Source organism: Protopterus annectens, chromosome 2.part1, assembly GCF_019279795.1.
Source record: "Protopterus annectens isolate FY-2018-M chromosome 2.part1, PAN1.0, whole genome shotgun sequence".
In the NCBI taxonomy this organism is placed as follows: Eukaryota; Metazoa; Chordata; order Ceratodontiformes; family Protopteridae; genus Protopterus; species Protopterus annectens.
In genome coordinates this window covers 1,164,771,072-1,164,798,703 of record NC_056729.1, presented here as the reverse complement: position 1 = coordinate 1,164,798,703, position 27,632 = coordinate 1,164,771,072, and the positions used below count along the sequence as shown (strand labels likewise).

Sequence of the window (27,632 nt, the reverse complement as noted above, 5' to 3'; positions counted from 1 at the left end):
GGAGGCCAGAAGACCGTCTACTAGAAAAGCTTACTCAGCAAAATGGAAGCGGTTTTGTGTCTGGAATGAGAAAAAGGGCCAGGATCCTGGAAAACTGAACTTACCTCAAATATTACAGTATCTAGCTGAGCTGCTAAGCAGTGGACTTTCATTCTCCACCATCAAAATCCATGCCTCAGCCATTTCTGCAGAATACAACACTGATCCACCCTTATTCTCTCACCCCCTCTTAAGACAGTTCCTCAGAGGGGCTAAGAATCTAAAACCCCCAAGGAAACAACCAATACCTGCTTGGGATCTCAATTTCATTCTAGAAAAACTGACCTTGCCTCCTTTTGAGCCAGCTGCCTCATCAGATTTGCAATATTTGTCCTGGAAAACAGCTTTCCTTCTGGCTATTGCCTCAGCTCGTAGGGTTTCGGAACTACAAGCTCTCATGGCTGTGCAGCCTTTTATCATCTTCCATCAGGACAGAGTTTCCTTACGAACCAACCCGTCCTTTATGCCAAAAGTGGTATCCAGGGTAGCTTTGAATCAGGCTATACACTTACCTACCTTTTATCCTAATCCTCAAAACAAAGGGGAGAGATTACTACATTCCTTGGACATCCACAGACAACTGCGTTATTATTTGGACAGAACAAAGCCTTTCAGAAAATCAGAACAGCTCTTTGTGTCCTATGCTATAGGAGCTCAAGGAAAGCCAATTTCCAAACAGACAATCTCAAAATGGATAGCCCACTGCATACGCTTTAGCTATTCTTTTCATGGCAAAACTGTACCTACAGGCATAAGATCTCACTCCACAAGGGCCGCGGCTATCTCTGCAGCTTTTCTCAGAGGAGTTCCTACCAAAGATATTTTGGAAGCAGCCACTTGGAGTTCTGTGCATACCTTCTCCAAACACTACCACCTTCCACTATACTCCAAATCTAGAGCGGGCTTTGCCACTGCAGTATTGCAGGGCATTCTGGCTCCTCCTAGTTCCACCTAGTGCATACCACCCCTTTCCTAGCTTTGGGATTGTACCCATCTGTTATGACTGCAGCTGTATGCACGATGAACATAGTACAGTTTTGTACCTACCATAAATGTAGATGTTCGAGTGCTAATACAGCTGCAGTCTAGGTTTCCCCCCCTCCTTCCCCTCTTGGGACAGGCCTAGTGGCTAACATCTCCTCATGCAACCTGATTGGGGTATTTATTCTTGATGTTTTTGCTTGCACTACTGTATTTTGATTATATGGCATTGCTTTATTACACAAATTTATGTATTGCCTTCATTCTGGGGGCACCTGACATCTGGGGCAAGAAAAACTGAAGAAAATGGCGTCAGCTGGTTCTTTTATACCCCTGTCGCACTGACGTCAGGGAAGAAGCGACGACAACCGACGCCGGACCTAGACTTTGGAATTCGGCTGACCGAGGACCCGCCTGACGGCAGGAGAACCCATCTGTTATGACTGCAGCTGTATTAGCACTCGAACATCTACATTTATGGTAGGTACAAAACTGTACTTTTTAGGTAGTTAGATAGTTTAGTGTATAGCTGTCTTCCCCTCCCCCGTCAGCTGTCTGTGTGCTTTCTGAGTATGTGGTAAGTGGCGTGTGTTGTATAAAACTAGTTCCAATAACTTGTTTTAAATTGTCAAAGTCGTTTGTGTTGGGACATGACAGCTCTTCCTAAGCCAGTGTTTAAGAGGTGCACTGAATGTGGCCACAAATTGTCACCAATTGATGGCCACACTCTTTGCGTGATGTGTTTGGGTGTGGCCCGTTTGAACACAGACTGTGCTTTTTGCGTGGGTCTTAACCCGCTCACCCTCAATGATAGACGGGCCAAGTTAGTCTTGAAAGGCCTGCTACCTTCTGCGGAGGCGGCCACCTCCTCTTCTGTTTCAGTCACAGCAGTTGCTGTGGGCGCCTCTCCTTCTTCTCTTGTCCTTCCTTCTCTTCCCTCCCCTCCCAGGCTGGGACTCACCCTCCCACTTCTAAGCCTGCGGAAGCAGACTACAGAAAAGGCAGAGAGGAGAGAGAGCACCGTCCTGAAAAAAGAAAGTGGTCCCCGGACCTTTCAGCTCCGTTAGGAACTCCCGCCAGGAGTCAGTCTAGGCACCATGACTCCCCTCGGCTCTGATCTCCCAGATTTTCTCCAGAGCCGGAGGAGCCACAACCACCATCTAGAGCCTTGGTTCCTCGACCTGCCAGGTCGGGGTCTGTGGCTTTGTTGCGGTCCACCCACAGCCTCCCTGAAGTCAACATGGATAAAATGATGTGGAAGTTCATTCACACACAAATTCAGATGGGAGTCTTGCCAGCCCCCTCTCCCTCTGGAGGAGGAAGCTCGCTTCCCTTCTTCACGCCAGTATCTCCTTCTTTGATCAGACCCCCGGTTTTGGAGTACATGGGTGCGAGGATGGCCTTAGCCAGGGGGTTGGTGCCGATGGTACCTGTCTCCTCGTCGCCAGCAGCTGCCTGGAGCATGTCGGATCCGACCATTTCAGATCTGAGTGGCTGTCCGAGTCGGAGCCTGGGTGCCAGATCGAAGGGGCTGGAACGTTTTCCATCACCTCCAACGTTGTCAGGTCAAGTTCCTCCCCTATGAGTGCCGTCTACTTTGGGCCAAACTCCGATTCTCGCGTCGGATCCAGGCAGACTGGTTCCCTTACCGGTGTCCCTGGAAGCTCGTTCTCCCTTGGCGCTCGACGTGGTAGAAAGGGTTCTCTCCACTGGATTGAGGCCCCTGACTATATCTTCGGACTCCTCCCTGACTCCCTCTGCTTTGTGTGCGAATCCCATCATTTTACCAGAGGGACAGCCCATGCTCGAGGAGCCCCAGGCAGTTCTCCCCAAGTGGCTTGCGAGTTCCCTCTGGAGAGCTCCATCGGAGAGGTACCTCGCAAGAATATGTACAAGAGGAGGCACTTGGACTCTCCCGGGTATCTCACTGAGGACACGGATCTGGATGATGGGGTAGGTTCCCCCAGATCACCTCCCAAGGATGACTCCTTTGGAGACATCATGGAAATCTTACACCAGCGGTAAGGTTGGTCCACCCCAAAACCTTTCTCGGACGAATCCGTGTTCCTGGAGGCTTTCGGCATGGGCCCGTCTACTTCCTCGGTGTCACCTCCCATAGATCCCTTGGAAGACTTGGTTACCTTGCGGGCTTGGAAGGAGCCGGACACTATGGAACCAATTCCCAAATGCCCAGACAAAATTTTGAGCCGCCCCCCCCCCCCCCCCACACACACACACACAGATAGACCAGCATGGAATAAAGGGTCCCCTTTAGATGCTATGGTGGTAGCAGCCACCACCAAAAAGGAGAGTTCCTTGGTTCATCCCCATGACCGTAAGTCTAGGATGATGGACCACCTAGGGAAGCGGGTTTATGCGTCAGTGACCTTTTCCATCAGGGCACTGAACTATCTGGCCCACATTACTAGACTACAGCATGACGTAGTTAAGGAACTGGCTGATTCTCCCCCAAAGTCCATGTCGCAGGAGGACAGAGCCACATTCTCTGTGAGGATAGCTACTTTGACAGTGGTTTCAAACACGTCCATGCGACTCCTTTTACATGCTACTGAAGGAGCAGCTAGGGCGGCTGGGTCCGGCGTGTCCATGAGGCGTAACACCTGGCTCAGTTTATGTCAGTTCACTGAACCCTTCAAGGCATCTTTTGCAAATGCCCCTTATGAAGATTCTACCCTTTTTGGTAAGACCGTCTGAGACACCTTGGTCCAGAGTGAGAAAGACAGGAAAACACTGTCTGCCGTTGGCATCTGCTTCTCACCCCCTCAGAGTTCCTTTTCCCGGAATCAGCGAGGGCAAAATATGTGGTTTTGGAAGTGTCAGTATTCCTGGGACACTCAGGGCTCTTCTTCCCCTACAGGCAGAGGGGGACAGGATAGACGCTGGCCCAGAGGCGGGGGGGGGGTCCAAGGAATTTTGGGTCATCGAGAACCTTTCTCGGACAGGCCCATGCAACAACTCTGAGGGGTTATTCGACTGTTCTGCTCTGGAGGCAGTCGGGGTCACCTGTCGTTGCACCTGACGGCATGAGAGTCCGTATCATCAGACCGTTGGGTGCTTCATATAATTACCAGAGGATATTCAATCCTGTTTGTGTTTCCTCCCAAACCTTTCAAACACCTCTAAGACGTACCACCCGTGCATAGGAAGGCAGCAGCACTAGAAATCTCCAAGCTGCTAGAGAAACGAGCTATCGAACCTATCCCCCCCAGATAAGTCCGAATCGGGCATCTACTCCAGGTTTTTTTTGGTGCCAAAGAAAATGGGGGACTTAAGGCCCATTCTGGACCAATCTACTCTGAACCTGTCGGTTGCCAAAGAAAAGATCCAGATGGTCACCTTACAGTCCATCATGCCATACCTGCAAGAGAGCGACTGGATGTGCTTGTTCGACCTCCAGGATGCTTACTATCACATAAAGATGCACAGAAGCTCCAGGAGGTTCCTCCACTTCGGGCTAGGAGTCGATCATTACCAGTTCCGAGCCCTACCCTTTAGTCTCACTACAGCTCCCAGGGTGTTCATCAAATTGATAGCAGTAGTAGCGGCTCACCTGAGGCTTCAGGGGATTCAGGTCTACCCTTACCTAGATGATTGGCTCCTTACTGCTCCCACCAAGCATCTACTTTGTCGGACCAAAGATTATTTTCTAAAGTTTGCACTCCACTTGGGGATTACAATCAACACAGCCAAATCTCTTCTGAATCCTGTCCAGGTGATAGAATATATTGGGGCATGGATAGACACGCTACAGACATAACTCTTCCTGACCACTGAGAGAGTTTGAAACTTAAGGATGCATGTTGCCTTCATCTACCGCTCTTACCTTCCCTCAGCAGAATCAGTTTTGAGGGCCCTAGGTTCTATGGCAGTGACCATAACTCTTCTTCTGTGTGCTCGATTACATATGCGAAAACTACAGTGGATTCTAGTGGTGCAATGGTCCCTGTTGGATCTTCCGTTGTCGCATCCAGTACACCTCAGCCAATTCGGCAGGTCGTCCCTTCTTTGGTGGATGTATTCTCTGGAAATTCTGGAGGGACGACCTTTTGTTCCAGCTCCTGTCCAAGCCACAGTGACCACGGACGCCTCCCAATTTTGGGGGGCATTGTTCGGGAAGGACAATCCAAGGCATGTAAACGTTCTGGAGATATGGGTGGCCCTTTTAGAGTTACTGGAGGCTCTGCTTCATGCCTTGCTACCTCTGGGAACCATTGCAGTCTTAGCGGAGCAAATCTTTTTAGAGTGGGGTCTGCCTTGCTGCGATCTCTTCAAATCTCCTTCCATTGCGAAGTGCAGTGAGTTCTCCGCTCTGAACCCCCAGCCGGGAGAGTCCCCCAGAGACACTCTAGTCCATGCTTGGCCTCCCGATCTTCTGTATGCTTATCCTCCTGTGTACCCCTTATTCCAAGCTTTCTACAGAAAGCTTGCCGACTGGGGAGCAAAGTAATCCTTATTGCCCCATTTTGGCCTCGCCAGGTATGATTTCCCTTCCTTTGGTCTCATCTTCTAGCTCCACCTTGTATCTTTGATCCCATTCAGGATCTCATCTCACCCCCTCTAGGGTCCTCATCCAAGTCTGGACAGTTTGAAGCTTATGGCTTCCCCAATTCCCTTAATTGCTAGGACTCCTGGATTGTCTTCTTCAGTCAGGTCGATTTTGGTGGTAGCTCATAAGTCGTCCACCAGGAAGGTTTATCGTAGCAAATGGAAACTTTTTCTTTTTGGGCTTCTCAGAGGAGTTTAGATCCTTTCATGGCTCCTGTTTCAGCTATTCTGGATTTTCTGGCAGATATTTTTCAACAAGGGGCTAGCTCTTCTACAGTCAAGGTTCAACTAGCTGCCATTTCTCATTTTCATGTGGATAAAGAAAACAAAAACTCAGCAAGACTACCACGACTTCCTGTATGATAAAAGTTCCAGTAGGCAAGCGCTTTCACATAGACACCCTACGCTTCATCAGATCCTTACTTTTTTCCTTTTTTTCATGTGGGTGAGAATTCTGCTTCCTTAGCCTCTTCTAGATTGTGTAAAGCCTTTATTAATGGTACCATGTTCTTCGTGTTTCACTGTTGCAGTCATTACACTTAGGTAATCTGCTGGCAGGTTGCCCTCAGTCGGCCTGATTAACAGAGTCTTGGGTCCTGCTTCGGTTGCTGTCCCGTCTTCCATGACGTTAGGTCGTCAGGGGTATAAAACATGCATCCGACGCCTTTACATCAGTCTTTCTTGCCATGCGGTGCCCGAAGCAGAAGAAGTTTGCAAGTGCCAGTCGGCCGACTCATGAAATTTTCGTTTTCGAGTTTCAGAACCGAAGTCTTCAAAAGCTAAGTACCCCGTTGGGGAAACTTTTTCTTGCTCCTTACCAATGTCAGTAAAAGTTAATAATTGCATTACTTGTGGAAAGCAAATACCTCACAAAGATTTTCATTCGTACTGTATTCCTTGCCTAGGCCCTGACCACGATGTGCCTTGCTGTCGGTTTTGTGCTTTATTTAATCAGCGCACTGTCTGTCGTCGGTACATTTTTGCCTCTAAATATTTCGTTTCTCGGTTTAATTATCCAGAAATGTCGTCGGTTAGCCATCCGACTACCGGGATTCCGAAAAAATGCAAAGATAAAGACAGAGACAGGCCGCCGAGGTCCAAAACTGCCGATGACGCTTCTCCTAAGCCAGTCGCCAGTTCGCCGGTACTCAGTGAGGCGCTTTCGCAGCCCCTGATACCCGCTACTTCTGATTCACAGGCGTCTACTGAGACCTATTCAGAGTTAGGTATGCCACAAGAGGCTTCACCTATGGAACCCGCGGATGTCTCTACCTTGGATGGGTCCGGAGCCGCTGTGCAGGCACCGGCTTCTGAGGGTGTATTCAGGCATACAGACTTGCATGTTAAATCGACTCCACCTTCATTACTAAGGCCTAAATCTCAATCTATGCCTAAAAAAACGACACCCAGACCACATGTTCAGGCCCCCTATGCCTAAAAACAAATTATCAAAATGGCTGAAGATCTAATTACTCTAATCAGGGATAGTCAACCCCATCCCCCCAAGAGGCCTAGGGCTGAGCTTGATTATGACTCTTCTAATCAGGTTTCTGTTTCTTCTGATTCTTCTAATGACCTGGATTTGTCCATACCTACTTATGAGGATTCCATTCCCTCTGCTTCCCCTCCTGTGGATTTTTCTTTTGGGGAAACTTTGCATGCCTTAAGGGAGCATTTCCACTGGGAAAGTCAGGAATTTTCTGATTTAAAAAAGAGGCTTAGGGATTTCCTTCTTCTACCTGAGCATAGGCCCTTAGCTATACCTCCTGTACTAGACATTGTTGATGTGTTTTCGGAATCCAGTATGGCCCCTGATTCCCAGCCTCCGGTTCCTAGTAAACCTGACAGATACTACAGGGTTCCTGACTCCCACAAGTTCCTTTTCAAAAATCTTGTTGTAGATCCAGAAACCATTTCTCAGGGGCCCAAAGGCATTAAGGCTTCTACTGCAAAAGTCCTACCCCTTCTGATAGAGACTCCAGGACACTGAATAGATGGGGTAAGAAGGTTTATACTTCTGCTACCTTGGCAATAAGGGCTTTAAACTGCCAATTCCATATGTTAAAATATCAACAGCATATTATTGGATTGCTTAAACAGAAAATTAGGTTGTTTCCTGACTGTGTGGAAAATAAAGATTACAGGATTTATTGCATTCTGCTGAACAAGTTGGAAAACATACTTTGCAATGTGCTTTTGATCCTTTAGAGGCCTCCTACAGGGCTGCTATTACTGGGTCTGTGCTTAGAAGGCATGCTTGGCTTAAGGAGCAATCTTTGCCTGATCATGTTAAAGCGAAATTGTTGGATGCTCCTTTAAATCAGGACCGTCTGTTTGGCAATAAGGCTGAAGAAGTTCTAAATCTATGCAAACTGTTAAACATTTCTTACAAGTGCACCCTCCAAGATTTAGTAGGCACTGGCCTACTAAGAATTGGTCTTTTCCAGCTCCTTCCTGATCCTCTCAAGCCAAACCCAGACACTCCAAAAGCACCAGGTTTCAGTCCCAGGGGACTCTCAGAACTAAGCAATGGGGGGCCTCCACTTCCAAATCTGAATAACAAGACACCCACTATGGTAAACAGTCTCAATGACTTCCTTTTAAAATTACCAAGCACTTATCTTTCAGATGCCCCTTTGGGGGGAATGATTGCTCTTCATGCAAAGAACTGGGAACTCATAACCCAGGACAAATGGGTTTTAAATATAGTGTCCCAGGGATACAGATTTCATTTCCACACGTTGCCAACACCAAACGGGTGGCCAGACCAGCCCCCAAATCAGTGGGCAGAGGCTCAAAAACAAGTACTTTCCCTCTTAAACATGGGGGCTATTCCACCAATACCAGAAGAGGAAAAGGGACAATGTTTCTATTCCAGGCTCTTTCTGGTACCCAGAAAAGACAAATCATGGCATCCAATTCTGGACCTGTCTACTCTAAACACCTTTCTGGACATTCCAAAATTCAAGATGCTGACTCTTCACCAGTTACTTCCTATGCTAGGCAAAGATGCCTGGTTGGCAACTTTAGAGTTAAAAGAAGCATACCTGCACATCCTAATCAGGGAATCTTGCAGAAGATACCTACGCTTCCACGCAGGCTACTTGCATTATCAGTTCTCTCCACTGCCCTTTGGCTTGTCTACTGCGCCCAGGGTATTCACAAAGTGCCTGGCTCCAGTTATTGCATTTTGCAGGCAAAGAAATATTCAAATATATCCATACCTGGACGATTGTCTAATTCAGGCAGAAAACCAGGGCATACTTCTAAATCATCTGGCGTTTGTAAAAAGGGTTTTAACTTGTCTGGGGTACACCATAAATCAAAAGAAATCACAACTCGTACCCTCTCAACAGATTACATTCCTAGGTGCAAGCTTGAATACAACTGCCCTGATGGCTTTCCTCATGCCAGAAAAGCAAATTCATTTGGTAACTGACTTCAAACAAGTGGCCACAAAAACCCTGCTATCTGCAAGACAAATACTGCAAGCCTTGGGGTTCTTCAGCCTTGCATTCTTCTAATTCCATATGCAAGACTGCGTATGAGGAAACTACAGTGGTACTTAAAAAGTCTATGGAGTCAACATTGTCACAGCCTGGAAACAATGATTCCTATCATACCTTGCCTACACCTGGAATTCCTATGGTGGGCAGAGGCCTGCCGCCAAAACAAGGGACTGCCTTTCACACTACCGCCTGCCGCCCAAACCCTAACTACAGATGCATCAGACTATGCATGAGAGGCTCACCTGGCAGGGAAGTGCATTCAGGGCAAATGGAACCCAAATCAAATGCACCTACATATCAATCAAAAAGAAATGTTAGCTGTACAGAATGCTCTGACAGCCTTCAAGGACAACTAATGGTAAATACGGACAACACCACGGTTATGTGGTACATAAACAAGCAGGGGGGTACACATTCTTACCCCCTCTGCAGACTAGCCATGGCATTGTGGAACACAGTCTTGAGCTACCAAGTGCACCTACAATCTCAATTTCTGCCAGGAAAATTGAATACACTGGCAGACGGACTAAGCAGAAATCTCATGGACCCACATGAGTGGAAACTGGAACCATGGATTTTCAACATGTTGACAAGCAGATGGGGGAGCCCAGACATAGATCTATTTGCCTCCCCTCAAAACTACCAGTTGGACAAGTTTTGCACAAGGACTCCCCACAAAGAAGCCTGGAAAGTGGATGCTCTGTCCTTCAGCTGGAAAAGCCTATCAGTCTACACCTTTCCCCTTCTGCCTCTGCTCTCCAAAGTTCTGCTAAAAGTCAAACAGGACAAACCAAGAATTATTTTGATTGCTCCAGACTGGCCATGCCAACACTGGTACCCACTCCTGCGCAGTGTGTCACAAATATGTCTGTGGCACCTGCCTCAGACCCCTTCCTTGCTTTCTCAGCAGGAGAGCCAAATTCTGCACCCTCAGCTTCCAACATTGAACCTTGCAGCCTGGCTAATGACTTAAATTCACCTTTATCATCCCTCAGCAAACCTGTGATGGATGTCATCTTGGAGGCAAGAAGGCCTAGTACTAGAAAATTAGAAAATCTTATGCTGATAAATGGAGAAGATTCTGTGCCTGGAGCCAATATTTAGGTATGAGCACAGCAGCGCCCAATTTACCTCAGATTTTGCAATACTTAACTGAGATGCTTCACAGGGGCCTGTCTTTTTCCTCTATTAAAATCCACGCTTCAGCTATTTTAGCTCACTATAACACAGAACCACCCCTGTTCTCTCATCCCCTGCTCAAGCAGTATCTCAGAGGGGCAAAGAACTTGAGACCACCCAGGAAAGCTCTTACCCTTGCCTGGGACCTTAACTTTGTTTTGGAGAAGCTCACTCTAAAATAAAATTTCTTTCTTGGACAACAGCTTTCCTTTTAGCAATCACTTCAGCTAGAAGGATACCTGAATTACAGGCCCTTATGGCAGTGGAACCTTTTATCATCTTTCATGCGGACAGGGTATCTCTGGGGACCAATCCATCCTTCATGCCCAAGGTGGTTTCCAGTGTGGCTCTTAATCAATCCATTCATTTGCCAACCTTCTTTCCCAATCCACAGAACAAAGGGGAATGGATTCTGCATTCCTTGGATGTGCACAGACAACTTAGATTCTACTTGGACAGGACTAAATCTCGAAGAAAATCTGACCAATTGCTGGTAGCATATGCTGCAGGGGCAGAGGGGAAGGCTATTTCAAAACAAACCATTTCTAAATGGATAAGCCATTGCATTAATTTCTGCTATAAGCACCATGGCAAACCTATCCCCCAGGGGATCAGATCTCACTCCACCAGGGCTGCATCTACTTCTGCAGCGTTTCTCAGAGGTGTTCCTACCAGAGATATTCTAGAAGCTGCTACCTGGAGTTCTGTACATACTTTCACCAAGCATTATCATTTACCAATTTTCTTTAAATCCAGAGCTGGTTTTGCCTCTGCTGTCTTGCAGGGCCTTATAGCTGGCCCTAATGCTCTATAAACTCCTCCTCCCAACCATAGCTTTGGGAATCTACTCAAATGTAATGACTGCAACAGTGAAACATGAAGAACATAGTACAGTTGTGTACACTTACCATAAATGTAGATGTTCAAGTGTATTCACTTATACAGTCCTGGTTACCCTCCCTCCAGCCCCCTACTTTTCTCTAGCTATACCTCTACTTTCTTTTACTATGCTTAAAAGCCTTTTTGGTGTATTTGCTTTTGGTTGGAGGTATATTTTTGTGTTTTTTAATTTTATTGGCTCCCCATTAGGGGGCACCTGACATCTGGGGCACTACCTTTTGAGGTCGGGTTCTCAGTGTAAGTTGCAGCAAACTCGATCTGGGGGTTGGAAGGTAGTGGTGGTGTATTATGGGTAAGGGGAGGAGCTTGGAGCTCGGAGCAGATGCTTGTGAAATTGCCGGCTCAGATCCGATATGGATCCGGTACTCACAGGTTGAAGACAAGTAAACTGGAACTACTCAGATGGAAAGTTATGGTGAGTACATAACTTCTTTTTTCACTCTTAAAAGGCGGACAGTGAAGAAAGGAAGCACTGAAAGCCATTTGGAGTTTGTTTTTTTTTTAGCAAATTGCAATGGTATATCTGGGGGTATGCTAACAGAATGAATCTGCAGAGTTTATTCTCAGCAGTCTGTATTCTTTCGGTATTGTGGGCTGAATGCATAACAAGAAAAGGAAGGGTGAGAGGGTTAGCATAATGATTAGGATGTTTCCCCCTCAGATACAAGGTTTGATTGAGGGAAATTGGCTAGGCTTAAAATGGCTAGCAGCGGCAAATAACCTAGTACTTGCCTATAAACCTATTCAAGTTTGGGTATTAAAATATTTTTAGAAATGGCCCTATGACAAGTAGGTGAAAGCAGGTGACTGATCTTGTAACACAGTTTTAATTCAGCAAGGACTTTATTAGTTTTAGAACAATGTGAACATTTTACATATAATACCACACATATTGTTCACCTGGTGTAATGCACTAGATGTTCATTCTTTTGGGGCAGACTTCCCATGTTCTGGGCCCAAGGTGTACTTGTTGTGCATATGCCGTAAGAAAAAAATAGTTGCAAAAATGCATTCAGCAGTCAAGCATCAGTTTGTGTTTCCTTCAGAAAGTTTCTGTTTTACGTTCTGTATAAAGTTCAACTTGGAATTGTGGAGGAGTAAAATGGAGAATATCCACTATTGTCAGGAATATTAGTGGCAGACTTTGCTAGAAGTCCAAGACTCAGTGAAGCTATTTATTTTACATGTAAATTAAAGAATCAAACTAATAAATATTAAGCATACAAGTTTTACTTGTGCAAGGCTTTATTTTAATTGTGTTGTTTTGTTATGTAGTTTTTGTCTGCGTAGAACTTAAATGAGATTAATTGTTGGCATTTTATGTGACTAGATTTTTTTAATACTGTCACTAGGGAACAGGTCCTTAATGTTCTCTCTTAGACCAAGAACACTGCATCAGTGGCCCAAACAATATCCAAAGACACCTTCTAAATGGCATGAAACATGAGCTATCAGGGCCTCTGGAATTACTATTTAACTGTAGCCTCCAAACAGGCTTTGTGCCTCATGAATGTAGAACAGCAACAGCCTGTGCACAAAGACGGACTATCTACAGACCCTGGAAACTACAGACCCATAAGTCTCACTAGTCTTATATGTAGCCATGGAAAGAATTATCATGGAAATGATCAATAGAGATATAGTAAACCTCCAGACACTGGACCCAACCCAGTTTGGTTTCATCAAAGGCAGATCATGCCTACTCAACCTGGTGGACTAATTTAAGAAGGCAACCAAAGCAGTGGATGAGGGAAAATGGTTTACATTGCCTACTTTGACCTGGCCAAGGCATTTGACACAATACCCCACTCGGGCATTGTTGACAAAATCAAGAGGTTATGTACAAACTTGTATGTTACCCGGTGGATAGCCACCTGGTTCATAGACGGGACCCAGGAAGTTAGAATTAGGGAGTCCACCTTTACAAAGAGGCCAGTCACATGCGGAGTCCCTCAGGGATCAGTCCTTGGAACCCTCCTTTTTGGCATTTACTTTTCTGAAGTCAGGGCCAATGTCAGTGGCCTGTGGCTGACTAAATTTGTAGCTAATTGCAAATTAGGAGCTGTCATTGAATCCCACACTGACACAAAATTTTTCCAGGAGGTGGCTGACACAGACAAACAACTGGTGTCAGAGCCATGGACTAAAACTAAAGGCCAGGAAATGCATAATAGTATCCTTTGGGAAGTCGTCCATCCCTGGTAGCTATCATATTGACAACACACCCCTTAGAGTTGACCCAGTAGTCAGGGATTTAGGGACACACATTGATAGTAATGTAGCCTTTGACCATCACGTGGCTACAGCAGTGAGGAAATCATTCTATGTTAAGCAACTTATAAACAAAGGTATGCCATCTAACTCCAAGGAAGTCATTTGTCCACTGTATTCTGCATTCATCAGACCTATCATTTGAGTACAATGCACCCTTGATATGCACCTAACCAGGCATATTCAACAGTTGGAATATCCACAGAGGTTCCTCACTAAAAGATTACAGGAAGTAAGTAAAATGTCCTATGCACACTGCCTCAAGGCCCCATCCCTGTATTCTATTTCCTACAGGCTTTTGAGGAAAGTTCTATGCCTGGCATACAGGACATTGTCAGATCCCACTCTGACGGATCTCCTGCGTATCCACAAAACAAACAGTACCAAAATTAACTGTTCTAAAGAATTAAACCTTGCCTGTGATATAAATAGGACCTGCTGGAGAAACAGGTATGTATCTCAGAGACTACCCCATCTATGGAACAAGCACCCCATCCATGTGAAGCAGAGTTCCTCCCTAACCTAATTCAAGTGCAACTTGGACAGTTGAATGGGGAACAGGAAATTCATGCCTGATTTGGCACCTGTATCTCTAATGGACCACAGGCAACTGTAAATGGTTCATCTCCCAGCCCTCTTTTTGTAAATGTTTCATCTCCCTAACCCCTGCTTACACTTATCAAAGGTGTCAGAACTTGTCAGAGGTTTGGGATGCATTGCTAGGCTTAAAAAGACCTGTGTGGTTGTAAACCTAGTAAACACCTATGAACCTGTAATATATGGCAAATTCACATTATCTTTTGTAAGTGTCCATTCAGTACATTTAAACTGATATGAAGAAGTTACATTTTGGCTAAGGAACGTAAGCAACAAGTGGTGTGTATTAATTTCAGTACAGTCGATACTCTGCTTCCTGAAGCACTCAGAATTATTAGTTTGTACATTCTTTGAATGTGACATACTGGACAGCTTGACCTTAGATTTTCTCATTGTAATTTCATTTTTTTAAATGTAAATAGGTTTAGATGGAAAAGACATTACTGTTATGAAATGGAAGCTCTGTTAAGAAGATTTGATGAGTAGTCATCTTTTATATCAAAATGATAGCTAGAATTTAAGTCCTAGGAATCTATGATGCACTCAGAAAGCAGAAACATAACTAAAAAGAATTTCAAAGCATGAATACAAGCCAGCACTGCTTAATGGGGACCATTTGCATACAGATATCAATACCAAGTTTTATGTAAAACCTGTGTTGGTCTTCACAGAAAGACTGCACAGCTTTGAAACAAAATATTTTATTTATTTATTTATTTATTTATTTATTTCAGTTTGATTACCGGGGAAGTCCACTGGGCCAAGAAGTGCCCATTTTCAGTGGAGGCCCGGGGAGAAAAGCTCCAAAAGTAATTTTGTTTACTATTTATTTGTCGTTGTTTACTGGGAAAGTCCGACTGGATAATATCCATTTTCAGAGAAGGCCCAGATAAAAAAGCTCTGTGTGCTTACATTGCATTAAAATAAGTTCCATTTAAAAACAGAGTATTTACATTTCTGTTTACATCTATACACAAACAGTAGTTACATTTATACATTCTATGATTTTACAAACGTGAAAGTTACTAAAGAGAAAGTCCATGTGCAACTTAGTAGATTGTACAGGCAGCGGTTATGTATAAAAATTGTTTTGTCATTTCAGTGAAAGGTTGAAAGTATTCTGTGTAAGGAAAGTATTTGGAGAGTATCATACTGTGAAGAAAAAGTCATAACCTTGTGATGAGCATGCGCAGGACCAGGATTGGTTAAGATGTTTAAGTAGTGGTTTAAAACTATTGAGTTTATCGGAGAGTTTTATTTGTGTGGGGATACAATACCAGAGTATAGCAACATATTGGGAGTAGAGGGAGTCTCCTGCAACATTATTTTACTTATTTATAAGTAATAAGAATTTATTAATAGAGCAGTGGTCCCTTGCCAGACAGTAGGGCAGTAATAAGTTTTGTAGTGGAGGGCATTTTTCTGGATGAGGAATGAGTTTGTGTGTGAGTTTGAGTTGTCTTTTGAATTTTGAGTTGTGAATGTTAGGTAGCTGTGAAATTCAAGCCAGTTTAATTGCTTTAATCTATGAAAATGGTGGGTCCTGTGAGGTGATTGGTGGCAAATGTAGCTATTTTATTGTACCAGGAGGCAATTATCTTTCTTTGACTATTGGTTAAGTTTTTAGGATAGGAGCGGCATATAAGAGAGTTGGCAATAAGAAGATGGTGGCTAGAGTTTTTCTTGCAGTATCTGTAAAGAATCCATTGTTCCTATAAAGGGAGCCTAGTTTCTGGTGTGTAGATTTAATGGTGTGCAGCATATGCTGCTCATATTTGAGATTGTCATCTATTATAACACGTTGAAGTCTAATTTGAGTTACAATTTCAATAACAGTGTTATTGTTGAGAATGATTTTTGGGGATTAATGTCTTGGATCTTATTTATTGTTGAAGCAGCACAATTTAATGTTGAGTCAGCTGCATATTGAACTAAACTAGCATGGTGAGTGGAGGTGTGGAGATAATTAATAAATATATTAAATAGGAAAGGACACAGGATAGAGCCCTTAGAGACACCTGTAGTAACTGGTTGAAAAGATGGATAGGTCTGTTGCCATTTAACAGCTTGTTATCTTCCAGCTAGGTAACTAAGAAATCACAACAAGGAATATTGTGAATGTCCTGCTGAGGAGAGTCAAATGAGTAGTTGGTGGTGGTGGTCACAAGCAGACCACTGTTTCTATGTTGGTTTATTATATTGGAAAAAGGTAGTAGTGCAGTAGTGGTGCTGTGATGGGACCTAAAGTTATATTGTGTTTTTTAGAGCAGTTTATTTGAGGTTAGATATTACATCAGCTGCATATGGATGCATTTCTCTAATATTTTGTAAAGGGGAGAGAATCACGCCACCTATGTACAGTGGTATGTTGTAGGATTTTTTTCCACAGTGATGGGACATATCTTTCCACTATGTACCTATTAATTAGTATGAACACAGGGGATGCTATGACTTCTCTGGCCATTTGTAGACAGTCTGATGGTAGTTGGTCTACAGCTACGGAAGTACTTTTTATTTTAAGACGCAACTTCATTTTGAATGAGGTAGATACTGGACTACAATTGAAGAGCTGTCGGTGGTTTTGATTGGACAAGGGTAGATAGAGGTGGGCAGATGTATCAGAGTCTGAGAGAGATCATATTGATTGTATAAAATAGGAATTAAACTGTGTTGGGAAAGAGTCTGTCGTATTGTCTGTTTTTGGAGAGGGAATGACGATCTTGCCAGGGTGGCATAGTTTGTTTAGCAATAACCAACAAGTTTTGGGTTGTTTTTATGTTGTCTTGTAGGTTAGTATAATATGTTTACTTATTCTGTTTGACATGGAGTTTTGCAAGGTTTCCAAGATGTCTGAATTGTTGGAAGGCATTTTGAGTTCTATTTTTATACCAGTTTTTCCAGGATTTAACACTTTTTATCATGTTTTTTTTTTTTTGTTTCTTTTGTCAGCCATAGTGCAGGGTTAGACTTTATTCTTTATTATTTCAGGTCTGTAAGAATATGTTATTAAAGTGTTCTGCAGCAGTATCCAGTGTCATTGTTCTAAGTACATTCCAGTTATATTGTTTTAGAGTTTCATTGAAAATATCTTTGCTGAAATTGGTTGTATTTAATATTTGATTATAAAAATGTTTATCTACCTATGGTGAGTTTTAATGGCATATGTTGATATGTGATCACTTATGTTATATGAAAGACAGCCTACTTTTGTCATTTTTGTTTGTAAGAATCCGCTCTAATGTTGAGTGTCTCCCTGAAGTTTTGATGATTCTAGTAGGTATGGTTATTAATTGTCTGAAGTTGTACAAGTTTATGGATTCAGCTAGGTCTAGTGAAATTTAGGAGTTGCCAGTCTATATTTAAGTCAAGTATTATAGTTGTATGGTTAGTTTGTTGGGATATCTAATACAGGATGCATTTAGCAGTATCAATTTTATTCCCTAGTGGTGTATAAATTACTGTTAAACATAACGTTTTCCTGTTGTTAATTTTCTGGAGTGTTAGAAGTTAAGCATTGTTAAATGTGGTTATTTCCTGTGGAAGTAAGGTGAGGGTGAAAAGATTTTTGTGGATGATTGCTACACCACCTGCACACTTGTTTTGTCTGTCATGCCTGAGTATATTGCATCCTGGGAGGGTGATCTCATTATCCTTTATTTTTTTAACCAAGTTTCAGTAGCTATGACTACATTAGGAGTGTATGTGGCAAGGAAGGCATGTATGTCATGGATTTTATTCCACATACTTCTTAGGTTCATATTTAGTAAGGTACGTTGAGTTCTGTTTTTGTTGGAGATGGAAGTGATGTTTTATGAACAGTGGGACCTGGGTTGGGGTGAATATTTCCACTATTTTTTTAATTGATATTTTACAGAGAAAAGAATGTAGCCAGTTATATTTTGGTCTTAGTTTAGTATTTGATCATAAATTTGCATACTACGTTTTTGATATTTATAGATAAGTAAATCAGATATGTTTTTTTAGAGATAGGGTGTTAAGGAGAATATTTTTTGTGGGGATTGGTTGACATCCTAAATATTTGAATGAAGTGGATTTAATGATTGGTGATGAAGGCTAGTAGAGTGAGGAGGAATAATAAAATAATATGAGTTAGGGGCATAGTATTTAACTTGGGTTCATATTTGTTGTAAATTTGGATTAAAACATATTAAGAATGTACTGGGTTAGTTGTAAATATGTAATTTGATAGTTAAAGGGGGCAATGATTAAAACAGTTTGAGAGAGAGTATTGGGTGGTAAACTGGAGTGGGTGCTACTGTTAGGAGTAATTCTATCCATTGTTTTTCTTTTGGAGGGGACTGGTGGTATTGGTTTGAGGAATATGTGTGTGTCGCTATGGAAGTATAAATGTATAGTAAGAAGAGGTGAGTGGGAATTGGGGGTAGGGTACGAGCATTATTGAGGGCGAACAAAACAGTTTGAAAACTTGGCAGTGAGAAAAAAAGTCAGTGACATGACTTAAACAGCCACAAATCTGCTGAGAAAGAAGTAAGCAAAATGAACGATGCAGCTTAAAACCCCTGTGCTAGTAGATGAAAGTCTTGATTTTATTGCTCTAGGGCACAGTTTTAGTAAGAGAGTCCATTATCAACTTGGTCTGACTAATGGTGATAACAGTAAAAAAGTGCACCTGACTGTGTACTGTAAGGAGGGATGCTATGGACTTTGAAATGAAAAGTCTAAAGGCTACCCCCCCCCCCCCCCCCACACACACACACAGATCATCGAAACAATGAGAAAAACTAAGCAAGAATACAGGAGTGCAGCTCTGGAAAAAATGCTCAGAACTAAAAGTTGTTACACAAAAAGAGAAATAAACTTAAGAAAGGGAGAAAGTGGACTGCGAAAAACAATAAAGGGTGCACATTAAAGGAAAAGGTACCACTGGGACTGCTGTGGTCTAAGAAAATGAAGCTGTTATAGTGGACAAGTTTCTTTGTTTTAGTCTGCCATAATATTTATAATTTACATAAATGTATAGCCCACATACTGGTGTTCGAACTGCAGACTTCACTGTTGCATATATATCTGTTTGCTTGCAGGGACACTTTTATAGCAAAATATAAACATGGTAAAGAGACAGTTGAGTGCACTGAGTCAGTGTTGACTGTGCACAAATACTATGTCAGAGCTGAGAGTGGTTTTAATAACTGTATCTGGCAAGGAGAAATAAGAAAGGAAAGGGGAAGACCAGGAGTGACTTCCTTGAAGGCATGCAGTTCCACTAAAGAAAGACAAGAGTACATAAGTAATAGGAATAGCAAGTCTAGAAGAAGTGAAGAAAATATAAGAGAGAGAAATACTATGAGTAAATGTCAGTGTCTGTTAGAGAGTAAAAGCTGATCAGCAAGATGTCAGTGGAAGAAGGTTTACAGACTATAAAGCTATTGCTTACAAATTAGGAAACTGAAGCACTTGTCTTCAGACTAGTCACTTTGCAGGCTAAAAATACACGCAGAAGACTGGATGCCCCTAATACTTACTTAAAGAAGAGGTGGTACACAGTTTGCCCTAAATAAATGGTGGGTGGATTGAGTGGACTCAGACTTCCTGTTAGATGAGCCTGCTGTATATATGTTTTAGGGGTGTTTCCAGTGAACCCTGTAACTCCCTTTCACCCTACTACAGAGAGAAAGGGAAGGAAGGAAAATAGCCACAACCAACACAACTTTCCAGGTGAATAAACCCTTATGTTATTGCTTATTCCTACTTTGACCTTAAAAGTAAATTTAATTACTACTACATGACTATACATTTTTGGGCAAGCCCAACCTCTTGGCTCAGTTCTGTTACACGTGTGTGTGTGTGTGTGTGTGTGTGTGTGTGTGTGTGTGTGTGTGTGTGTGTGTGTGTGTGTGTGTGTGTGTGTAGATTTCTGTAGACACACACACATCCTTCAGGATCCCATTTATTTTAATTTTAATTTTGTTCCTTTTGCATTTATTTTCTCAACTGAACAGAACTGAAGAGTGGCAGCATGGTATTGTCTAGTTCATGACTACTCCACTTGACTACATGTCCCACACACAGCCTGCTTCAGCTCAGGACTATTAAAAATGAAAGTGTCGTAGTGATCCTTTAACTCCCATTTCTCCAGTTATGCTCCAGTTATGGCATTGTTGCATCCAGGGTACAGGCAGTTATACAGTCTACCTTCTTTAACTTGCTCATTTTATAAAGATGTACTAAATGTGCCTGTAAGACCATGATTTATGTGTAAACAGCAGCCAGATAACTATATCAGGGCAAGGTAGGTTTGAATCACATATCTTTGACCACTGTGTGTCACTCTTACAGTTTATGAAAGGAGAATAAAAAGTGGACCCCACTGAAATGTAAAAAAAAAATAATCTAAATATGATACTAATGGTAACTATTCGAAGGCCTTTAACAGCAATTGATTTGTATTTCACATGTATTCTTTTCATTTGTAGAGAAACTCAAGCCGAAGTAGTCCAGTTGTTAAAGAAGATCAAAGCTCTAGAATATGCTGAAACAATTGTCCAACAATATAACCTGCAAGACTTCAAAGAAGGACTTCGTAAATAAAGCTCAATATGAACTGTGCAAGTCACACTTCATCCATTATGAAATAAAACACCGATCTGTTTTTAAAGATATATATATATATATATATTTTAAATATTTAAATAAAAGCTGGTGCTTTTAAGTCTTTTTGCAGCTTTCTGGTGGTGATTTCTACTTGCTTGGTTTAATCAGTAGTTCATATCTCTAGAGAGCTTCAGTGAAGTCCTTATACATCTAAAACTGCTCACTGTAATTCCTGGGAATGGATGTGGCCATTGGTAGTATCCAAAAGAAGTCTACAAGATGCCGGTCATGGAGATATGGTTATGTAAATACTTGAACAATGAGATATCATGTTCTGTCTACTAGATAATAGTGGACTTTAAGTACATTAGTACCACCTACAGCTCATGGTGAACTGGGTGACTACAGCTCATAACCAAACAGATTGAAGGTATTTTTTGGTCATTTACTTAACATTTTTTTCTAGTAAACTTTAAGGTCAGAAGCTGACTGCAGTCATACTTTGAACAGAAAATCTGAGTTGCACTGTCAGTTCAAAGTAATTCAATAATGCTTTATAGCTGTACATTAGGGGAGATGTTACAGATTTATTCACAGAAACACTGTACAAACATGTAAATGGCTGCATAGAAGCTGCTGTACTTACCAGATGTTAGCCCAAAAACAAATCACACTGGTGGAGTCCTAAACTTAAAAGGGTATATAACAAAAGGAAAAAAGTCATGGCCAAAGTCAGAAAGAGCAGTTCTGACAATGACAAGCTCACTAATAAAACAGAAATAAGAAAAGAGTTGGATTTTGGATGCAGATCTTTAAGGAGAATAACAATAGTCATACAGAATGTTATATTCATAAAGTAGCAGAAAATATACTAAGAATTCAGCCAACACAGGAGAAAGGAGATTTTGTCGATAGGGATGACTGTAATTAGAAGTACAGAGAATAGGCAAGATGGGGCTGAAGTTTACTGGAGAGAAACTGGTAAGAAGCCAAGGTATTGGGAGCAAATTTGATTAGAGAGAGAAAGGTAATAGAATGAGAAGAAGCCAAGTAGGCATTTGGATTGCAGGCTAGAGATTGCCTTCCCTGTCCAAGATTGATACCAGGGTATAGGCAAACAGAAAGGGAGAGAGGGGAATCCAGAATGAAAGACCTGCACTGGTTGAGTTTTTAATTGAATCTAGTACAGAAACTGCTGTTAAAAAGGGATAATTAGTAGGGCATAGAAAATAGTGAATGATGAGTACAGGAATTAATCAGAGGAGGTCAGAAAATATTGGGAAGAGAAATCAGATAAGCAATTCACAAAGAAACAATGGAAAGACATATGTTTGGCTCCTAAATATGCAACATAATCTAGAAGATTTAGGATTTTTGCCTAGAAGTGTGTGCATAGATACCTTTATATCCCAATCAGACTACAAATAATTTTTCCTCAGGTGGGTGGCAAATGTTGGAGGTGTAATGGGGAAGAAATAGATACCTGGGAGCATATGTTCATCAAGTGTAATGAGTTTGCAGACTTTAAAATTTCTCTATAGTGTACTCTTTCAGGAATATTGGGTGAGCAATTGAGTGCAACTAAAGAAATTAATTTTGGGCTGGGATACAGTATCTGAACTGCCTGGACGTAGTAAAGCCTTATAAAGTGTAACTAAAAAGCAGTTACTAGAAAATGGAAATCAAAGTCTAAATCAGTGATACTTGAAGTACTAAATATTGTAACAGAGATAGAGACCAGGATGTGGGATCTGTACAAAAGGGTAGGAGTAAATTACATAGATAAAAATGGAAATTGTGGGAACAATACATGCAGAAAAATGTTTTGAAAAGAGGAATGAAGTTTAAGAGAAGGCAACAATTTAAGAATTTGTATAATGTTGCTTCGATTATGTGGTGTAGAGCAGTACATTTGATGTACATTTTAAGTGTGAACTTGTTAATATGGTTTGATTACTTTTATATAAATGTAAATTTGCCTATGTCCATCCATTCATCCACAACTCATTTTACATATGGGGTCCGGGTGTCACTTTAACAGTGACAATCATCAGAGCCAAGGTTTACTCCGCTAGGTGGCTAGCTCTGTTGTGAGTTTTTTTCTTGTATACCACACATTTACACTACACTCACATCTATAGCCAGTTTAGACTGTCCAGTCAACCTACTGCATGTCTTTGGAATGTGGGAGGAAACCTATGTGGACACAGGGAGGAAATGCCGACTCTGCACTGAAGGCACCCCAGCCAAGAATTAAACTGGAGAACCTCTTGCTATGAGGAGTAGGTAAAACTATCTGCTGAGCCACTTTTTTGCCTGCGTCACAAGTGATTAATTTAATAAAGGTTCTTTAAAAAAAAAAAAAATTAAACAGGAAACTAAGAGGACTAATTAAGTCCAGCAAGGCCATTTGACAAGGTTAAGATAGCGTCTCAGGCTAAAGACAACCACAAGGCCTTCTGCATCCATGTCCGAAACCTCAAATGTAACATGCAACAATGTGCAGAGCTGGTAGTAAATGGTGCCACCTTCACTGTGCAGAGTAACGTAGCAAATCTGCTTATTGACAAATTAATCTCAGACTTTGCCCCTACACCACCCTGCCACCCCTTGTGAAATCTCTACCAGCATTAACCACCCTCAGCTATCTGCAGGGAGCAGTTCATAGTGGTGCTCTCTAAGGCTAAAAAACACAGCCTCAGTAGGGCCTGACAGTATCCCAGGTTGTCTCCTAAATAGCCTGAAACATGACCTTTCAAGACCACCTGAGTCACTTTTCAACTATAGCCTCAAAACTGGCTACCTATCAAGCAAACGGATGACAGCAAAGGTTATCAACTGACCCTGAAAACTACAGCTCTGTTAGTCTGACTAGTCTAATATGCAAAGCCATGGAACAAATTGTCATGGAAGATGATCAATAAAGACATTGGCAACCTACACACACTGGACCCATCTTAGTTTGGTTTTGTCAAAGGAAGGTCATGCCTACTTAACCTAGTAAATTTCTTTGAGAAGGTAACCAGGGCAATGGATGATGGGAAAACAGTGCATACTGTCTACTTAGACCTGGCTAAGGTGTTCAACACAATACCCTATTCAGGTATTGTGGGCAAACACCAAACTAGGCATAAATCCCTACACAACTGGATGGATTGCCAAATGGCTCACAGACAGGTCCCACGAAGTCAGGATTGGTGAGACCACCTTCACCAAGAGGCAGCTCACCAGTGGAATACCACAGGGCTCCCTTCTGGGCCTACTCCTGTTTGGCTTCTATTTCTTGGAGGTCAAGGCTTATATCAGGGGCCTCTGGCTCAACAAGTTCTCAGACAACTGGAAATTGTGAGAGATCATAAATTCCCCCATGACACTAATATATACTGCATGAGGGTCTAACACAGACAAATGACTGGTGCCAAAGCCATGGATTAAACTCAGTGTACAAAAGTGCATTACAGTGCCTTTTGGGAAAACGTCTACTCAGGCAAATTACTCCACTGATAATACACCCCTAATAGTTGACCTGGTATTTGGAGAGCTGGAAACATATGTAAACAGTAAACTGGCCTTTGACCAACATGTAGCTAAGGTAGTACGAAAATCATTCTATGTCACCCAACTTATAAATAAGGGTATGGCATCCAGGTCCAAGAAAGTTATAGTACCACTATACTCATCCCTTGTCAGACCCATCATTGAGTAAAATGCCCTCTTTGGCATGTACCTGACTTGGTATGTGCAACAGAGGCTTCTCACCGAGAGAATCCAGGGTATTAACACACTATCCGGATTGCCTTAAAACCTTGTCTGTATACTCTGTCTTCTACAGGTTGTTGAGAGACGATCTGTGCTTGGCATATAAAGGATCCTTAGATCCAGCCCTGATGGAGATTTTGCACATCTGCAAAACAAGCAGCATCAGAAACACTAGATCAAGGGATTTGAACTTTGCTCGTGACATAAATAGAACATGGTGTTGAGACAGATAAGTGATTCAAAAGATCTCCATGCTCTGGAATAGACTCCTCATCTATGTGAAGCAGAGTTCATCCTTAACCATATTCAAACATGACTTTGACAGTTGGATGGGAAATTGCAAATTAATCTCTGGGCTGGACCCCATGTCTCTTACAGACATAGACTTACAGTAAATATTCACTAACTAACATTGGATGGGTAATTAATTAATTCATCCCCTGGCTGGCCCTCGCATCTCATAGACAGAGGCTAACATTCCCTAACTTATCTCCCCACATAACTTTTTGGCAATCTCCTAACAAATATCCCCCCTAAATTAAGACACACTTTTTATAAGGGGATGCAGTTGTGTTGGTTGCATGGCTAGGCTTATAAAGGCCCTGGTTGTCATTAGCGTAGTATGTACTTATGAACCTATGAAATCTGGCATCATGTTTACTTAACCCTTTCTCATATTCCTTCATTGAAGCAAATATTTACACACTTCCTTTGCATTTAAGCCATATTCAGTGTTGCCTGACAGAATGGACTTGTAGTTTATCTGATGTTCCTCATGTTTCACTATTGCAGTCATTACATTTGGGTTATCTGCTTGCAGTAGCCCTCAGTTGGCCTGATTAACAAAGTCTTGGGTCCTGCATCAATTGCTGTCCCTTCTTCCATGATGTCAGGTCGTCAGGGGTATAAAAACATGCAGACGACGCCATTACATTAGTTTTTCTTGCCCCAGATGTCAGGTGCCCCCCTAATGGGAAGCAATTAAATCTATAATACAAGGATATACCTCCAACAAAAAAAGCAAATACACCAAAAAGTTTTTTGAGCATGGTAAGTGAGAGTAGAGGTATAGCCAAAAGAAGAAAGAGGGCTGGAGGGAGGGTAACCAGGACTGCAACAGTGAATACACTCGAACAGCTACATTTATGGTAAGTGTACACAACTGTACTATGTTCTTCATGTTTCACTGTTGCAGTCATTACATTTGGGTAGATTCCCAAAGCTAAGGTTGGGAGGAGGAATTTAAATAGAATTAGGGTCATCTATAAGACCCTGCAAGACTGCAGTGGCAAAACCATCTCTGGATATAGAGAAAATTGGCAAATGATAATGCTTGGTGAAAGTATGTACATAACTCAAGGTAGCAGCTTCTAGGATGTCACTTGTAGGGATGCCCCTGAGAAAGGCTGTAGAGGTAGATGCAGCCCTGGTTGAATGGGGTCTGATGCCCTCAGGGATAGGTTTTCCTATCCAATTTCTACCATTGGGCCCTTGACCCTACCAGAAATTACTGTAGTTGTGTTTTGTCCTAGCTGTCTGTTGCTGAGGCTTAAGCCCTGTGCTGCACTGAAATCACATGCAGTGCTGGCTGTGCTCTATCCTCAAGAAGTAATACTTTGGAGAGTGGAATTTGGCACCCACAGCTGTCTAGGTTTTGCTCTGCTCTAACCTATTCTCTTATGTTCATAGTTAAGCACTAGGCAACCAGTGTGCAAACCATTATAAGCCTAGCCATTCACCCATATGCAAAAGTTCCAGCCATTCTCAAGTAGGGCAACACAAGCAATATGGGAGAATTTGAGACTACCAAATTATAAAGGTTTATCTTGAGGGTGACAAGGTTGCTACTCTGCTTGACATGTAGTAGAAGTTTGTTTCAGAGGTGGACAGAGCCGGTGTTTGCATTTTGGGGGTCTCAGCAGATGTCAAGTTGGAGGCCCCTTAGGTACTTCCAGTCTATGCATCACCCTGTCACTGCCTCCCTTCCTAAGCAACCTTTGAGTTTATGCTGCAAACTTTTAAGAGTAGCATGCACAGACTGACCTGTAGCTGCACTACTCTTACATCACAACAGGCCTATGTACCACACTGCATTAGTCCATCTCACAAAGGATCATTTACAATTACTGGTACTTAGTAGCAACAATGATACATTGCAGTAACACTGAGTACAGGTCAGGACTTGGGTGAAATGGCACCCTAGGCCTACTGTTTCATCCACCCCCCCACACACATATACACGCACGCATGTGCGCACACACACTCCCCGGGATTCAGCAAGCTCTGCACGGTGTGCAGGAATAGTGCAAGAGCTGTTGCATGCAATATGGCCGACTGATCTAGGAACGAGCTCCCGGGACGTGCATTAGTGCTCCTACACTGTTCCTGCATGGACATCACTGCTCTATGCTAATTACCCCATTTGCTGATGAAAACCATGCAAATGAGGAGAATTAGCGATCTAGGAAGCAGCCAGGCATCTGTGCAGGAATAGCGTAACCTGCAGAAATGTATTCGGTTGCTAAGCAAATACATTTCTGCAAATGACAAAACTGAGGCATGACAGCTGCAAAGAAAGCATGTATTCAATGTAGTAGGTATGCCAGTGGCCAAATATATGGCCATTGGCATGGGAAATAGTTGCAAAATTCTTAAAAATAACTTTTTTTTGGCCAATTTCAGCCGTTTAAGCGTAGGGCAGCGGTGCGCAAATGGGATCGGCCTGAAAATGCGAAAAAAAAGTTGGAAATAAGCTTTTAAACCCAAATCAGCATTTTGCCATGATAGTTAATGGCATGCATAAGACAACAATACCAGTGAACAGTGGTTGCTAAGAGGGAAGGCTCAGTGTGAGTGTGGTAACTATGAATTAGCATTCTGGTTTATGCAGATGAGGGGATTGATACTGAATCACAGATTTCCTCTCAGTGTTAGATTGCACCCAACTGTATAGGTGCAGTAACACCATGGTATAAGAGGTAGATGACCTCATAAGGGGGAGTGTCATGCATGCTGTAAGCTTAGAGGAGATCTATGGCCCATGTTTGCCCTTAGCTAAACACAGCTAAGGAAGGGGTGTGTGCATGCTGCGCACCAGGTTTTAAACAAACAAAAAAAAAACACAGGAAATAGCAGCTCTGTTCACATCTGAGCACTGGGTATGCACGACATGCCTCAGGGCTTAAAAGGGAAGACAATGGGAAGGGAAAACAGTAGTAGGAAGGCAATCAAGGAGAACTAGCATAGCTGGCAGGTGAA

At 42.5% G+C, this 27,632-nt stretch overlaps 1 protein-coding gene across 1 annotated transcript in view; it reads left to right on the top strand.

Annotated features, from left to right (window-relative positions):
* Nucleotides 1–20,698, top strand: part of GCFC2 (GC-rich sequence DNA-binding factor 2) — an 881,623-nt gene extending 860,925 nt beyond the window's left edge. The window contains exon 18 of the mRNA XM_044062700.1: nt 20,498–20,698. Coding sequence (XP_043918635.1) covers nt 20,498–20,612 — 115 coding nt within the window. The 3' untranslated portion in view covers nt 20,613–20,698. The remainder of the gene's footprint in view (nt 1–20,497) is intronic.
* The last annotated feature ends 6,934 nt before the right edge of the window (nt 20,699–27,632 follow it).